We start from the raw sequence: 18,405 nt of genomic DNA on the forward strand, positions 1-18,405 counted from the left end.
ACTTCAGGGGAAGGGAAATTAGTACTTGAATCCCGGCACAGTGCCTGAAATGTTCACTGACGTGAAAGCATTTGAGACAAAACTGAAGAATTTGATCAAGCATGTCAGTGAAGGAAACTTTTCACACCTTTCCAGTTGGAAACGTGTTTTGAGTGATGAGGGAATCATTACTGACTTTCCACAGGGCAGGCTCATTGAAGCTTTAAAACAATTGCTGGGGGAATTCCAGGAACAGTTCAAGGACTTTTGCAAAACCCATTCACAGCTGACATTGAGGAGGCACTTGCAATTTATCAGATGGAGCTAGAGGATCTGCAAGAAAATGAAACCTTTCATTCTCCCAGCCACAACATATTTGCAATTAAAGAGCTTTGCTGCTGACATGATAACAGTTTTTGTGAACAGACTTTCTCAACAATGAAAATAATCAAGTCTAAATTCCGGTCAAGATTGACTGATGACCACTTGCATCAGGCTTTAAGGTTAGCTGTGAATAACATGAATGTTGATGTCAACACTCTTGCGAATAAGATGCAACCACAGTGGTCACATTGATTGTAGTGAACATCAGAATGCTTAGAGAACAATTATATTTATGTATTATGTCTAAGTGTATCTAGTACTTTTGTTTCTCACCCTCTGTGTATTTAAACTACTGCATTTATGTCAGATATTGTGTGGTTATATTTGTAATAAAGAAAGAAGTACACAATTATATTTCATGCCTTTCTTCAATTCAAAACCTCACACAACCCCCTTCTCTGGGCAGATCAGCATCACAATAAATTACTCACCTGCATTTATGTTTTGATACATATTCAATAATGAAAACATTTTTGTATATTTAGCAACACTGGGATTTGCAGAAAACATTTTTTTAAATTTTGCACTTGCAGGTGTGTGCGTGGTAAGGGGGGGGGGGGGGGGGTAGCACCATCAACTGAATAAAACATCTTTTTTGTAAAGTTCAAAACAGTCACACATGTTTTTTGGTGTTAACATTTAACTAGTGTATAGGTATTTACAAGTTGGGAAAAATAAGCCGTCTTCCAATAGGTAGGGGTCACGAGCCAGAAGGGGAAAGAGCTGGCGCCGACAATGCTGTCCACCGGTCACGATTACACTCCTTGGTCACAGTGCTCCCTTGGTAAAAGCGGTGGTTCTTGATGAGGTGAATCCTGGAGCAACCGTGAAGCTGCCCTTATCAGGATGCCTGCTTAAAACAGAGTGCAGCCATAGTCACCTACCGGCCCCCCTCATCCTCTTGAAAATAAATTGTATTTGCATGTTGCTTACCTGGCTGATGTTTAATTTGAAGGGTTGCAGGGGAATATACCAGCGTTTCACTCTAGGGTTAGTATCTTTCATGGTGTTTAGCCATTTAAGGGCGGTGTGATCTGTTACCAAGATGAAGGGTCATCCTAGAAAGTAGTAACAAAGACATTGCCAATTTAACCGCAAGGCATTCCTTCTCAATCACAGTCTACCGAGTCTCCCTTGGCAGAATCTTACAGCTGATGTACAGTACCCGATGCTCCTTCCCCCCTCTCTCCTGGGACAACACCACTCCCAAGCTGACCTCTGAGGCATTGGTCTGCAATACAAAAGGTTTTGTGAAGTCTGGACTTACTAATGCAGGGGCGTGACTCAGACAATACTGTAAGGGCAGTAAGGGGGACCACTACGGTGGCAAAGTCGGGACAAATCACCTATAACAACCAGCAAGCCCCAGCACCGACCAAACTTGGTCTTTTGTTTTGGGAATGGGTGCATCCAACAATCTCTGCACCTTATTAAATTACATGTTTGACTCATCCATTCCCCAAAACATCTTAAATATTTAGCTTAATCTTTCCCAAAAGCGCACTTACCCAAGTTAGCTGTAAGCCCAATCGGTTCTGATTGTTAAAATATTCTCCTCACGTGTGTGTAACTTTCTATGCTGTTTTTTAAAGCAATTGAATTAATTAAAGTACCGTTCCGGGCTGTTCCGTCTCATTCCGGCTTTTACCCCATCCCCTATTTTTTTAATTAATTTATGATACATTGTGCAAAAAATCTGCTGTTTAATGCCTCTATTGCACTTGCATAAGAGCCAACACTATGGCTTTAGCGGCAGTGCACGAGTCCTGTATGGATTGAAAACAGCATTGTTCCTCAGTACTGTGATTGTTGCATATTGCATGTTTTATTTACAGGTGGCTACAGTGCAGTTTACGCTTGCGATTAAGATGTTTCTATTGTATGTAAGTGTTGTTGTACAGCAAAATAATAATAATAAAAAAACTTTCTAAAAACAGAACAATTTATTTTTTCAACAATTATTCAACCAAGTAACATTTTTATACAGCAAATCAAATAAATAAAATAAAATAAAATCGGCACTGCTGGAGTGCCTCACCCATCCGCCACCGTCGAAGGGCCCAGCGTCACTGCCAGCGTTGGGACACAGGACAGATGTGAAGTGATCATAAAATCCATTACAACTTCACTAATATATACATTCATTCCCAGAGAGAGGCTATTTAAAATTAAACTAAAATGTATTTGATCGTATAATGGTAAGTATCAAGATACAAGTTCATTAACTGTTTTTGTTTTTTTTTAATGCAAAAAGAAGAAATCACTATGTAGTTATGATTAAGGGTATCATTTTCCACTCCTGATATTGGTTGAGAGAAAGAGAGCATATTGAGCAGCCTATGCCAGTGAAAGTAATTCAAGGTCATCTTTCAAATTAATTTCTGAAAATAAATTCTGTATGTGATTTCAAACAGTGTATTGTAGGAATTACTTCTGAATAGTATATACATTTTTTTATACAGATTTTTGTTCACAGAGTTGAGGTTATTTAAAAAAAAGTATAGCTTCTCCTCCTGACACCAGCTGAGCATGTCCAGACATATGCTAGAAATGGAGCTGCAGGAAATAAGACAGCAACAGGAGCTTGAGGAGCTGGCACACCCACAATTCATGGAAGTCTGCACCCCTAGCAGACTGAAAGCCACTAGGGAGATAGAAGAGGGTCGAAACAGCTGGGTTCAGATAGGCAGAAGCAGGGAAAAAAAGAAACTTCGTCAAATACAACCACCAGAAATCCAAACATCCAACAAATTTGAGCCACTTCAAAATTTAGATGATCAAAACCAACATCAAGAGAACGAAAGGAACAACATCCAGGAAACTATAAACAGTGCTGACCAGGCAGCAAAAAGAAGGGAGGTCATGATTGTTGGGGACTCCATACAAATTGAAGACCTAGGAGTTTATGTTGACTCAGAAATGTCTTCATCTAGACAATGTGGGGGAAGCTATAAAAAAGGCCAACAAGATGCTTGGATATATTGTGAAAAGTGTTGAATTTAAATCAAGGGAAGTAATGTTAAAACTTTACAATGCATTAGTAAGACCTCACCTAGAATATTGTGTTCAGTTATGGTCACCTCGTTACAAAAAGGATATTGCTGCTCTAGAAAGAGTGCAAAGAAGAGCAACCAGAATTATCCTGGTTTTAAAAGGCATGTCGTTTGAACAAAGAAGATTACGCAGTGATCTGATTCAAGCATTCAAAATCCTAAAAGGTATAGACAATGTCGACCCAGGGGACTTTTTTGACCTGAAAAAAAAACAAGGACCAGGGGTCACAAATGGAGATTAGATAAAGGGGCATTCAGATCAGAAAATAGGAGGCACTTTTTTACACAGAGAATTGTGAGGGTCTGGAACCAACTCCCCAGTAATGTTGTTGAAGCGGACACCCTGGGATCCTTCAAGTGGCTGCTTGATGAGATTCTGGGATCAATAAGCTACTAACAACCAAATGAGCAAGATGTGCTGAATGGCCTCCTCTTGTTTGTAAACTTTCTTTTGTTCTTATGTTCTAATAGTATTTTCTTGCCAGTAAACTTTGTAACAGCCCTCAATACCATACTGGACATTCTATTCCATTTCTTAATTATACCCATACATAAACAAACCATATTGATGTAACCTTGGCTACTCATCCTTCAAACTAACCAACCAACAACATATTCAAAGGCCAACAGAGTGAATAAACTGTTACTCATTTTAATAATGTCCTTAAACAAAGATAAAAGGTTATTAAGTAAAATCACCCTATTCTTGGTTTTTATTGTTATTTTTATTTATTTTAGTTTACAAGCAAGGGTCCAAGGTTACACATTTTCACTTGCTCTATGTAAAAAGGAACTTTCTCATAAACAAAATAAGTGCTATAAAATCATTCAGTCCTGGCAGACTGACTGGTCTCTTACCCTCTGTGGTCTACAGACACCTTACATAAAGTATGGGCATCCAAAAATTACTTCAAAAAGATGGAGGATTGCTGAAATGGTTAACAGACAGCTTAAAGTAACATGGTGTTAAACTATATTAGAAATAAAAAAAGATATCTATTGCCAAGCATTGGCACATTGTACAAACACAGTTTTTTTCTTTTTGTTAGCTATAACCACTTTAAAATCCAAGCGTGATTTTAATTTTTGTAATTAATATTGTCTTGTAATGTTGACCTTATATGTTTATTTCTCTCAGGGAGCTTCTCCTGGACTTGCACTTTAAGATACAGCTTCTATTGCAGTGGTACTCAACTCTGGCCTTTGAGATCCAATCCAAGTCCAGGTTTTTACTCCCAGCATGTTCTAATGTAGTTAATTGAAGCTGTTAAGAGGCAATTACCTAATTTACCCAGGGGTGGTTGTCAACTGGAACAACCTCGGTAGCGTATTTGCTGCCACCACCTTTATAAACCAGGTAAGGTCTGGTTAACAGAACAACAATGTCAGTGGAAGTGATAGCTCAAAACAAGACACCAGGGGTTAGGGATAAGTTTAAATAACTTTATATAAAAATTGAAGCGAATATCAAACATATATTACACAATACAACTATTTTGTACTTAGTGGTGGATATAGACAGGTGTATATCTAAGGTGACCATATAGCTCTGTGTTCAGCAGGACCGTTCAGGCTTTTCAACTCACAACCCAATGTATTCTGGTATGTTTTACCTGTCTCAGGTACCATCCTTTCCTTTAAGAGAAGCAGGACTATGTTTACCAGAATGCACTGGGTTGTGTGTTAAAGCCTGAACTGTCCCACTGAACAGAGCATATGTATATCCCACTTATACCCTTAATTACCGTTCCCTATCAATGGCTAAAAGGCCAGCTTGAACAGGCAATTTTCTTATCAGAAGTGCCAATTAACCAAATCAAACAACAATTACAAGTTATGGTATAGGTACCACATTCTGACGATGTACTACTTTCTAAACTACACCGGTAGTTTATTTATTTCAAATTTGTAAAGGGCTAATTCCAAAAATTGCAATGGCAGATTTAACTTTTATATATTCATGGCAAACGCGTGTTTAATCTATCCAGAGATAACATATGGCAATTTCTAAAATTCAATAAAATCGGTAACCTCCAGAATGGGTGGGATTAAATTCCCAAATTGTGTACCGTTGGCAGTCAACTGTAGTGTCTTCATAGAACTGACTTGGACGGAGCAGGTTTCTCAAGAGCAACTTCCGTATTTGCCACTGACTTCCTGTTTTTTTTTTTTTTTTTTAATTACAGCTGGGCTTTGGGACATCAGTGTTTTTGTCCTTGAATTTGGTAATCATAACACGTAGGTAGGTGCAGGAAAAAAAATAGGGACAAAAAAGTATAATAATCAACCTAAAGTAAGTGGTGGTGTATCGGGTTTGTAGTGTATTCTCGTTGTTTGCAGAAATGTTTTGTTTGTGAGTGACCTAGTATATTTTCCAGCTTGCCATAATTAAACAACTATGGTTTAATTTATTTTAGCAGTTTAATTTGTTGTTATGACATTTATTTATTTATTTATTTATTTATTTATTTATTTATTTATTTTAATTCTCGGTAAAGCCTGCTTGTACTCGTTACGTCAGCTGACTCAATAGTCAAGTCGTTTCAGTCAGTTCAGTGATTTATTTTTTTATGGCGTTTTACCTCATTTAAACTTAGAGCCTTGCTCTCAAATACAATACAAAGACCGCCAGTTTTATTTCAGTTTTATTTTAACGCTATTTCAATGTATGGCTATGTATGTTGTCTATTATTTACTCGTGCTTGAAAATTACAGTAATTGGATTTATCTCTAAGGGGAGAGGCTGTTAAAATAACGCCTAGTAATGTAATGTTTTGTAATGAAATTGCAATTTGACAAATAATATATAACACAATGAATCGTGGTGTTGCTAACATTGATTGTTTGTAACCTGGTGAAGACAGTGATGTGTCGAAACGTGTTGATTGACACTTTTTAAAACAAATGGCTATCAATAAAGATTGGTTTTAATGAGATGCCGAGTATTTCACTGTATTGAACTGTTCAAAATTTAAAGGATCTACTTGTGCTGCCGTACCGGTTTCTGTTAATGGTCAAGTGGATACTACAACCAGCTGTAGCAGATTATATATATATATTATAGGTACAGTTGGGTTTTTTAAAACGTAGTGTTGTACAGATGTTCTATGTCGTTATCCGTTAGTGCTTCAGCTTTATTTGGATGATTGCCCTTTACTTTTACCTTGTTTTAATTTCTCGTTCCTCTCCAGTTTCCCTGAGATACGAATGTACCAGCTTTGCATCATTTCTTTTTATGTATTCTCATTTTGTTGATCATTGATTAACATTTCTGTACTGTGGGTGTTGTCGAGCGATTGAAAACGAGACATTTTGTGTTTGAATTGAAAGTGATGGTCTGGAGGACTCGAATGGGACATAATTCAAGTATATCACATTTTGACATCACTACTGTGGTATTATGCCTTTTTTTCCCGAAAGGCTCGGGGTGCAAATATAGCCTTCATCCATGAATTAATGTGATACATCAGTCTGAAATGCCTTTGTATCAAATGGATTGTATCCGAGAGTAATGGCATCACATTAAATTTAGTTAAGTTTATTATTATTTCCCTCGCATTGAAGCCATTGGTCCCCTGTTTATCTTTTAATAGTTCCTTCAGATAAAGATGAGTAAACCACTTTTCTTTTTGTTTTCAGGTTAATATTTATTTGGGATGGTTGGCCTGGGAAATAGTCGTCGAGGGGGGCGTTCTCCTCCAATCCTAATTGGTGCTTTAATCGCCAGTCTGGTTGTTTTGGGTTTAAACTACTGGATTTCTAACTCTCGAAACATTGAACTTCAGGTAACATTTACATTTTATGATGTTCCCAGTTTGGTACAATACATTATTCCTTAATATTTGGTGGTACTTGTGGGAAGATTTAATCATTAAACTCTCTTGCCTTTTACAGTTAAAATATTGAAGATGTTTTCTTTTGTTATTTTTTTTTTACCTTTCCCTTCTCTGTTTTAAATACAGTATCAGGGTTTTCAGTAACATTATTATTATTTATTTCTTAGCAGATGCCCTTATCCAGGGCAACTTACAATTGTTACAAGATATCACATTATTTTTACATACATTACCCATTTATACAGTTGGGTTTTTACTGGAGCAATCTAGGTAAAGTACCTTGCTCAAGGGTACAGCAGCAGTGTCCTCTACCGGGGATTGAATGCACAACCCTCTGGTCAAGAGTCCAGAGCCCTAACCTCTACTCCACACTGCTGCCCATGCTAACATGCTATCTGTGTAACAAAAAAGACAATTCCTTTTGCCTCTGGAGACAGACACACCAAGTAATTAGATTGTAGAAGTAAATTGAACATGACTGTGGGACAGCTTTATTTCAGAGCCATGTTTCTGCCAATTTGTGTTTCAGACTCGGGTATATGAACTGGAAGCAAAGGTGCGGCGAGCAGCGGCAGAGAGAGGTGCTGTTGAACTGAAGAAGAATGAGTTCCACGGGCAGCTGGAGAAGCAGAAAGAGCAGATCAACAGAATAGAGTCTCTGCATGAAGTGCAGCTGGAGAATGCTTACAAATCCTGGAAGGATGACAAGGTATGGCACCACCAGAAATGTATGAATTGTCTGCTAGTGAAAGGTGTACTGTAGGGCATTCTCCTGGACGTTCTGCTACACTGGTGTACTGTATTTGATTCTTTTTTTTTTCTTTGAATGATGGAAGCTTTAAAAGTATAATGCTAGGGTATTGCTTGCTGTAGTACCACAATACCTGAGCTGTTCTATTGATCATGAATTATGAAATTATGTGAGCATGCCCAGACCCCCAGCACCAAGCACCGTCCTGATATGCAGAAGTGCATCCATCGTTCAGTTCTTACATGTTTATATTCATCAAAGAATTGTACTATTTTATTTTTTAAAACAGTACAGTATAAGAAAGCATTAAACACTGTATTACAATATAAAAAAAAAACATAAATGCATTTTTTAGAAGTGTTGCAGGGTGAAAGCCCTGCCAGTGCATGTGTGTGTGTTGGTGTGGGGAATATATGATTAAGTGATTAATTCGGTTCCAGTCACAGGTGTATAGAATAGGTATTCACGGGTGGTAATTGGAAAGGGTTAGAGTTGATGTTGGTGATAGTAGTGCAGGGGTGTGTTCTATGTTCATTGTTCCATGCTGTGTGGTTTATTTATTATCGTGAGTTTTTTGAAAGACCTTCTGTTTTGGCCCTTGTGCCTTTTATTTTGTTAGTGTTTTTTTCTGTTCTGTTTCTGTGTATTTGTTTATTAAAAAGCACATTAGTGCAATTTAACTTGAGTCTCTGTGCGGTATTGAATTCTGTACACAAACAATCTGTTTGTTTATCTGAGTTGGCAGTAATGTCATTTTTGTATGTTGAATTCAGTTTTCATTACTGGAATTTCATAAATGTATTAATAATTAATCCATGCCAGACATAGTTTGTGAAGACATGTGCTTTAATTGATTTGATCTTTTCCTAAATTAAATATTTCAAACTGCAGTAGCAGTTGCAGTGGGGAAAATACTGTACGTTTATTGTCAGCTCTCTTATGTTCTCGTATGTTGCAATGTCAAACTGTATGGAACATGTGACCATTTTGAGTGGGTAAATTACAGAACAGTTCTGTGAAAGTAAAATGCTTGGATCTTTTATGATACAGCAACGCCTAGAAGAGGCAAAGTACACTCCCTTTTTGATTGTCCATGTAGTCTGCACACCGCAGTAGGCGGATTTTGCAGTAAACCTTTGAACCTTTGCTAGTTTTGTCAGATCAGATTTTTTAGGTTTCTTCTACTTATTATATGAATCGCCTCCACTATTTCGCCTTCTCTGCTGATATGCATCCCCAGAAGGTGGATAATAAGAGTTAAGCTGCATGGGTTGTTTTTCTATGACTGACTACCTGAACAATCTTTTTTTATAATTTATTATAAAATTTTTGGAATCAGGAGATAGTCCTGCATTGTAATGAGAGATAAGTTGTTGGTCCAAAATGATTACAGAACCAGGATACTTGGCTTTTAAATAATACTGCTTCTTAATCTCTTACAAAAAGGTTGGAATGAAGTATAAAAGTATGTCTGTGTTTTTTTTTTTAATGTTATTTATTTTAGGCATTACTGCAACTCAACATTTCTTTAAATACAGCTTCTCTTCAAAAAATGAAAGGTAAGATCAAAAATGAAACTTGGAATTGTACAGTAAATGTGAAAAAGTAGTGTTACATTACATATTGCAATGCAGACACATTAACCTGAATGACTAACCATGACCTAAGATTTATTATTATTTATTATTATTATTATTATTATTATTATTATTATTATTATTATTATTATTATTATTGTTGTTGTTATTTTAGTTTAATATATACAGGATGAAAATAATAAAAAAAAAAAAACAAAACAAAAAAAAAACACTTAAGGCTTTGGGCTTGTGAATACTGCTACAAAACATTAATTTAAATGAGCATTTAGGACCTCATTGGAAAAACAAAGCTTTAAGAGGACTGGCCTGCACTGGCACATACAGGCAGCTGCTATCTTGTACACTGTATGGTCAGCTATGACTGTCCTGGCAAACTGCGTCTGTCTGAAACTAATCTGTGGAACACACATTTGGGGCACCTCCAGAAGTTGGCTGTAGCGTAAGTCTGTAACCTTATCTAATGTTTTGTATACCTACCTATGCAAGGCATATTTGTGGTGTAAGAGGAATGCAGGTATTTATAGAAAGGCTTCTTTGAGAGAGTGTAATAAACCTTTGCTGCTCTCAAACAGATGAATATAATAATATGCTGAAGGACTATGGGAAGTTACAGAAGGAGCTTCAGGAATGTCAAAGAAACCAGAGCAGCCTTCAGAAAAAGTTGATATACGATATGTAAGTTTCTACAGCTGATGCAGATATTATTGCTCAACAGCAGCGTAGATCACAGGGATGTTTTCATAATCCACATTGAAGGCGAATCACAGTAGTGTGTAGTTGCCTTTCCGCTTATTTAGTAGTAAACTATTTAGCACTGGTTCCTGTGCACACTGGACTTCATTGTAAACTGTACTCAGTTGGTTCATTCACACAGCTAAATGAACACACCACTGTAGTTCAGAGAATTGCCTACTTTTGTAACACTGTCTATGTAACAATTATTAGGTGCATTTTCTTGGATACTTTTTCATGTATATGAAATTGTTCTTTCTTTCTTTCATATTTATTTATTTGGCCTGGAAATCGATCTTCCATAAGTTATCTGGTCATGATGCAAAAAGTTGCAAGCAAAGTAGCATTAGTTTTTAGCACAAAGTAATTTAGTAAACTTTACGTTGGATACTGTATTCACTACACGTGTCTCACATTATTGTTTATTATGAGAATAATATGTTTTTGCATTTTTTTTTTTGTAACCGATTTCCTGGTTACTAGGGAGACACATTGACGTGAGACTCGGACACAGTCGCTGAGTAACATGTTAATACAGTTTGTAATTCAGTGGGTTATTCACACCTGCCTACATATTTTACTGTTTGTTTTTAGGACCCAGTGCAATGCTCAGATTACAGAACTGAAGGAACAATATGAAGAAAAGCTTTTGGCACTCTCAGAAGGGATGCAGCAAAAGGCAGATACTGCAGACAGTAATACAAAAACTACAATGGTAATGAAACCGGGCAATTAAGAGGGGTCAGGATGGTGGGCAATTGCAGTGAAACTTTATCAAGGAAATAACAGCTACTGCATGTCCTACAGAAATATGCAGATGTTTCTGTAGCGTTAATGGTGTACAGACTGTTCCAGTAAGTGAGGTGCACTCTTTTGTAGTGAATAGTGACTTTTTTTTATTACCACTGTTTTTTTTCAAAGCCCTACATTTTACTCTTCAATTTATAAAGACTAGATTGGAGTTTATATAAGTTCAGGAAACAACCATAATGCTTTTTTTAATTCATTTTAGGAAGATGATGATTAAATACTGCAATAGCAGTTCAAGGGATGCTATTGCAGTATTTAAGTCCTTTGATGTCTCCCATCATGTGGTGCTGTTCATGTAACCTTTATCTGCAACACACACAGTCGCCTGCACATATGCAGACATATGCAAATCTGTATCTTAATTTATATTTTAAACCTTTTAAATAAGATCAGCAGAATATGTATACATATTAATGTCATCTGTGATTTCATTTCGAGCAGCTTTTAATTTAACTGCCAAACTATTTGCAATTAAAATTGCTCAATTAAGTCCTCTTGTAAAATTAATATCTCAAGTATAATTTGTATTTTATTAAATGCTGTTGCTCAGGAAACCCTTTGAATCCTTAGTGTGCTTCTGTAGTACCAGAGGAAGATTAAGTCGCGCACAGGTTGTATGTACTTGAGTTCATGTCAATACCATAACTTAAAATTTCCTTTTTTGTCTAGATGAAACTATCTGTTTCTACTGCAGAAAAAGGAAAAGTGGAAGTAGATGAAAATAAAGACCCAGTAAAAAATGAACTGGTACTAGCAACCAGCAATCAAGTTCCCAGCCAGTCTGCTAATGACCAAAAAAAAGAAATGGCAACTCAAAAAGAAAAAAACACTGAACTGGAAACCAATGAGATTCCAAAAGACACGGGTAAGACAATTAATGTGGCCACTACACTATGGCTGTGTTTTCTGTGATTATTTTTTAACTTTATTTTACATTTGGTTTGTTTTCAAAACCTCCTTTCTTCTGTTAGAAACAAATATAGTATTATCTATTTAAATCTCAAGGCTCATATTAAATGTATGCATTTTTAAACAAGGAATTGCAAGTTAGTTTGTGGCCCAAATAATAAAAAGCATGAATAAGATACCATTGCCCCTAGAGGTGTTGTCTAAATTGATTGAGTAACAATAATAGTTAATATTGTATTGTGTACAATAGAACAGTATGATGGTACTTGTACAAATAAGCAGTGATACCCAACAGCAGGCATTACCTGCTAGATAGCGGACTGCTTCGCAAGCAGTCAGCCGGTAATTAGTATTTTTAGGACTGTCAGTATTTATTATTGTTATTTATTTCTTAGCAGACGCCCTTATCCAGGGCGACTTACAGTCGTAAGCAAAAAAACATTTCAAGAATCACAGTACAAGTAATAGTACAATTAAGAGCAAGGTAAAAATACAGTGACTTTGGTTCTAGCAAGTACAAGTATATGACAAAATATGATTTAATAACGGAGCAGATAACACCCCCAAAAGACCCAACAAGCCCTTCCCTTTCACCTTCAACCACTGTAGAAGAGAGTACAGCATTAACTGAATATATTTCCTGGTTGAACTGTAAGGTGAAGCTCAGCCACTGGTGACACTCGAAAAAGCTCAAACTGAGGAAGACCAGTCAAAGCTGAAAGGCTCTGAGACTCCAGCAGTGAAGGATGTGGTGCTGCAGGAGGCTGAAAAAGAAAAGAATGGAGGTGAAGTGGAGGATGTAGTGTTGCAGGAGGCTGAAGAAGAAAAGAATGGAGGTGAAGTGGAGGTGCTGACAAAGAGCATGATAAAGAATGAGGCCCAAGACCCTGAGAAGGGCATTGATAAGGTCAATGTCACAGAAGAGGAGGAGGAAGAAGAACTTACTCGCAATGGATTGGAGATCTTTGATGACTCACCGAACCGAGACCACCCTGACGGTCAGTCAATGAAACTCTTTTTGTCCTTGTGTGTGTGTGTGTGTGTGTGTGTGTGTGTGTACAATGTGTGTTTTAGTTTCTTCAGAATACACTATTATAAGTAATAATGACATTTCAAGGTTCATCAAAGTGAACTACAAATATTTTTTTATTGTCACTATTACACATTCTATTTTGGTGTTTATTTGTATGTAACTGTACTGTAACAGGCTATAGAAGTTGTTTTCTGGCTCCCCTGGCAAGGTGAAGATGTGGAACACTCATATACTGTATAGGGTTTGGTGAACATTCCATAAAGAAAATATTTGCATGTAAAAATATTATTTTGTCTGAAAACAGAATTTTAATATGGGATTAAAAATAAACAATTAACAAAAAATAAGGGTATAACTATCCTATCTATCTTTCTATCGATTTTATATATATATATATATATATATATATATATATATATATATATATATATATATATATATATATATATATATATAAAATCAATCAATAGATATAGCAACTGTTTATATCTATATGAAGAGTAGACACATAACAGTAGATGAGGAACAGCTAAATGAAATAGAACAAAACAAAGATTGAAAAAACACAAAAAAAAAAACTATAGCATAGGCTGTGTATTTAAAGACTGGTTTAAAGAAAAAAATATGGACATTCATTTTAAGGAAATGAGTAAAAAAAACATCAACAATATAATATATTACACACAGACGTGCTCAAATTTGTTGGTACCCCTCCACAAAAAACGAAGAATGCACAATTTTCTCTGAAATAACTTGAAACTGACAAAAGTAATTGGCATCCACCACTGTTTATTCCATATTTAATAGAAATCAGACTTTGCTTTTGATTTTTTATTCAACATAATATTGTAAATAAGAAAACGGAAAACGTAAATAATGAAAATGGCATGGACAAAAATGATGGGACCGCGAACCTAATATTTTGTTGCACAACCTTTAGAGGCAATCACTGCAATTAAACGTTTTCTGTAGCTCTCAATGAGACTTCTGCACCTGTTAACAGGTAGTTTGGCCCACTCTTCCTGAGCAAACTGCTCCAGCTGTCTCAGGTTTGATGGGTGCCTTCTCCAGACTGCAAGTTTCAGCTCTTTCCATAGATGTTCGATAGGATTCAGATCAGGACTCGTAGAAGGCCACTTCAGAATAGTCGAATGTTTTGTTCTTATCCATTCTTGGGTGCTTTTAGCTGTGTGTTTTGGGTCATTATCCTGTTGGAGGACCCATGACCTGCGACTGAGACAGAGCTTTCTGACACTGGGCAGTACGTTTCGCTCCAGAATGCCTTGATAGTCTTGAGATTTCATTGTGTCCTGCACAGATTCAAGGCACATGGAGACATGTGTGATACTAATTAGTTTGAAATATCACTATAATCCAATTATTTATTATCTTTTCTAAGGGGTACCAACAAATGTGTCCAGGCCATTTTAGAATATCTTTGTAGAATAAGCAATAATTCATCTCTCTTCACAGCTTCTTTGCTTTATTCTATGACATACCAAAGGCATGCAAGTATACATGATAAAATAGCTTTTAATTTCATCACTTTTCAGGAGGAATGAAGCATTATTTCAGTGAGCTGTAAGGGTACCAACAAATTTGAGCACGTCTGTGTGTATATATATATATATATATATATATATATATATATATAAAACAAAAAAACCCAAACTGTACTGCTGACCCTCGTCTTCTTTAATATTAGCATCACAAGGGTATCCATGTATTATAAAAAATAATAGATGGGCCTCTTCATAGAGTTCTAGGAAAACAAATCAATCTCAGTTTATATATTACTTGACCTTCAGTCTCGTAATTTATGATGTCATAGAAACCCTGGATGAAATTATTTTCCTGTAACTCACTAAAGCCCACCCCTCTTTCTCTCTCTCTCTCTCCTCTCTCTATCTATCTATCTATCTATCTATGAACACTATTACACCATTCTGTAACATTTTGTGTTTGGATATTTGAAAGGCACGTAAGGTCAGATCACCAGGTCACATGCAAGGATTATGAGAAACCTCCAATTCAGGGTCACAGAATACAAGACCGTTCCTCATTTAGTGCATTTTCAAGAAAGAAGGAGAACCAATGATCCAAAATATTAGTGCTGGGACGAACATGGAATTCTCATGTTCGGGTATCGGTTCAAGATTCGTAAATGTAATGAAAGCCATTGTAAGCAACGTGTCCTAATAATAGCTTGTGTCCTTACTTTTAAACTAGTGAATTAACTACAAAAACAGAATGCCATACAGTAGTTTACAGTTATAAATAATGATAAAAAAAACTATTTCAGGTAAAAACGGTATATAAACTACACACGACAATGACGGTTGTACTGTATTTGCAATAAACAAAGTGGCCATAGACTCCTTTTCATAAAGTAATACAATTACTTTATACCTTGGATAAATAACTTTAGATAAGATACATGTAGAAAACGGGGTGTTGTACAAAGAAAACAAAACAACGACAATATTTTCTCACTGTTTTATTACATCACACAACAAAAAATACACAACATAAAAGAAAAACGTCACATTTCCTTTGCAAGTTGGGCCGGTGTTGGAAAACGGGAGCCATTTTGGAGGGACATGCATGATCTGTATCATATGGCAGTTTCTGGCGGACACAGACATTCTTTGCCTTTTGAATAGATGTAAAAAAATGTATAAATATGTGTTCGAATATTCGGATATTTGACCCAACAATCAAAATACACATTTTGGTCTAGTACGTTTGTTAGAGTAGCTGGTTCCCAAGGAGCTTCTATTTGTATATTTCAAGGAGAATTGCTAATTTAGGCTGAAGTCCTATTTGCATTTTGATCTCAAGGGTATCTGGAGGGGGTGGGGTGTATTTGCTTCCTGGTGTCTGAACTGGTAAAACCGAGCAATGTGGGTTTTTTTTAGGATTGATCTGCGACACTAGTGGGAAAAGACAATAGGAGTCTGTTAATGTTTTAGTCTTGAAGTCTAATGGAAGTACTGCAGTATAACACTTTTAGAACAAAACCCTCTTTTGGTGATTTACTTTCTGTAACATAGACCTTGTAATTTTACTTCAATAGTTTACACCTATTTTCTTCTCCAATATAACAAACTGGGAAAATAAACATTAGCCATTAGCTATAGGTTAATTTGCAACTGTTTCCACATTCCCAAAATAAGCATTGCAAAAGCACTTTTGTAATTTTTTTTCTCCTTTAGATCCTCTAAATGTTAGTAAACTGCATTATTAATCCTCTGCCTGCCCATTTATCTTTTGTCAATATCCTCAGAATCTGTTATAGGTAACAAAATCAATGACGGTAACCTTAGACTTGAGCTGGAGAAGTACAGTGAAGGAGCTGATTACAATGGAGATGATGACAACGTGGGAGAATTTGAGGCAGACAAACAGGCAGAACTTTCAGAGAACACAGGTAATAAAAAAAAAAGCTGTGAGCTATTTTTTTTTGTATCGCTTACCCAGAATGCATTTACTATACTGCATCCTGTTTAACTTTTAGATTCATGTTTATGAGTTCAGGAACTTTAGCACAAGTTTAAGCACAAGGCATGCTATTCACAATCATGCATACCCTGTTGTGAGTTTTCTTAATCCTTTCAGTGATCCTGTGTATTTTTCCCCACATCACTGGGGAATGCATTAAACAATAGAAAACAAGTAAGGGATCAGCTTATTTTAGCAACAATTTCAACACTTCTTAAATATGTATCTGTAATTGAAGTGAAACACGTAGAAAATTACCTTACTATATATATATATATATATATATATATATAATGACTTTGCAATTGCATGACTTCTCAAACATGCAAGTTGAATTGAGTTGGCTACAGTGCATTTTTTAATAATTAGATTGTCAGTGGAACTGTAGAATTATTCAACCAGAAGGTGATCTCACAGAAATGTCATAAAATATAGATCTAAAAGAATGGAGGAATATTTAAATAATAAAAATGTCCTGACTGGTGACTCAACAAATGCCAACCACAATACCTTTCTAACCAATGTTGTGTTTTTAATTTAAGCAGACACAGATCAGAAAAAAATGGTGGATTTAGACCAAGGGCAGTATGAGGACGAAGAGATGGAGACTGAAGGATATCAAATGCATTAAAAAATATTTAGTTGCAGTGTCCACGCAAATGGTTGTGGTAGGTTTTATACAAACATGGATTTGCGAGGGCTTTTTTATAGCAACATTTTAAAGAAAATGTAAACAAAGTTGCAAAGGATAAAACTAAATGGATTTTATGAAACGCAATGTAAATCAGACAGGGTTATGAAGTAAACTGGAGATTTTGTTTATTTGTTTTGCACTTTGTACACAGCAGTATGTATATACATTTTTGTATGTAAGCCATGCTACAAAAATAATATTGCCATGAGTTGTTGGTCCCAAGGGAAGGCATAAAGTGGTGAGATTGGATCAAATCATGTTTCCCATTTGGTTTGTTACAAATGTCTAATTCAGTATCACTGCAGAATGTATATTCCACATGACTTTTTAAAACATTTTTAAAGAGATCTTCTGTATGCGTTAAGGGATGTATAAAAAGTTTTACATTTTAATTTATGTACTTAGTTTAGAATGCTTCACTAATGTGAATACATTGATTAAGCCTTCTACTTGTGACTTCTGTGTAAGAATGTTTAATTTTTCTACGTATCTTATGCATTACTGTTTCATAGTTATGGGTGAATGCCTTAATGTGACCTTGGAATCAGTAAATCAGTAAATAATGCTATTAATATGAAGACCGTAATAATTATGTCTTAATCCTTACTTTTTCAGAGTATCAGACTCTTCCAACCTGTTAGATCTGCATATATCTGTAGTTAATTGGTGTTGAAATGGTTGGTTGTTTCATTTGTCTTTGCCATTTTTCTTAGAATATAAAATCTGCTATTTTAAAAAAATATAAAGACCTATATATTTTTTTGTGATGTGTACATTATGCATTGATGTAGAAATTGAAATTTCTAAGTACAAGAGTGTTGTATTTGGCTTAATATAGTATACAATCAGTTAAAATGGTTAAATATAAAATTAAACTCGTCAAGTTATAATATTCCAGATTAGGTGGGTGTTTACAGTACCAGAAAGGTACTGAACAGTTACAAACAAAAAGCCAGCGGCTAGGTGGCTCACTAGGTTAATTCACTACCCTCTCTTTCCTGCCACCATATAATTGGGCACTGACAGTCTTAGCTTGAGTGTTGCTGGACTGAATAGCAGGGGGTGTTCAATCCAGGACTGGATTGTGCTCAGAGCTGTGTGGTGAAGTATGAGAATCTGAAAAGA

At 35.9% G+C, this 18,405-nt stretch overlaps 1 protein-coding gene across 4 annotated transcripts; it reads left to right on the forward strand.

Moving 5' to 3' along the window:
• The first annotated feature begins 5,348 nt into the window (after positions 1–5,348).
• Positions 5,349–18,026, forward strand: LOC117421155 (Golgi membrane protein 1-like). 4 transcript variants are annotated; one of them, XM_034035150.3, is made up of 10 exons: positions 5,349–5,709; positions 7,056–7,201; positions 7,782–7,961; positions 9,508–9,562; positions 10,174–10,276; positions 10,928–11,048; positions 11,813–12,008; positions 12,709–13,050; positions 16,372–16,515; positions 17,129–18,026. In XM_034035150.3, exons 2-10 carry the CDS (start codon positions 7,073–7,075, stop codon positions 17,215–17,217), a joined length of 1,359 nt encoding a protein of 452 aa, XP_033891041.1. In that variant the 5' UTR covers positions 5,349–5,709; positions 7,056–7,072; the 3' UTR covers positions 17,218–18,026. The 4 variants fall into 4 exon arrangements, with proteins under 4 accessions (XP_033891041.1, XP_033891040.1, XP_033891043.1 ...); XM_034035149.3 differs by having other exon boundaries at positions 5,350–5,658; XM_034035152.3 differs by having other exon boundaries at positions 5,351–5,658; positions 17,132–18,026.
• Positions 18,027–18,405: the final 379 nt, after the last annotated feature.

The sequence above is a fragment of the Acipenser ruthenus genome, chromosome 1 (genome assembly GCF_902713425.1).
Source record: "Acipenser ruthenus chromosome 1, fAciRut3.2 maternal haplotype, whole genome shotgun sequence".
In the NCBI taxonomy this organism is placed as follows: domain Eukaryota; kingdom Metazoa; phylum Chordata; class Actinopteri; order Acipenseriformes; family Acipenseridae; genus Acipenser; species Acipenser ruthenus.

Coding starts and splice junctions, on each gene's coding strand:
- LOC117421155 (XM_034035150.3), top strand. CDS start 7,073: ATGGTTGGCCTGGGAAATAGTCGTCGAGGGGGGCGTTCTCCTCCAATC. Junction 9,563..10,173: donor TTCTCTTCAAAAAATGAAAG/GTAAGATCAAAA, acceptor GCTCTCAAACAG/ATGAATATAATAATATGCTG. Junction 13,051..16,371: donor GAACCGAGACCACCCTGACG/GTCAGTCAATGA, acceptor CAATATCCTCAG/AATCTGTTATAGGTAACAAA.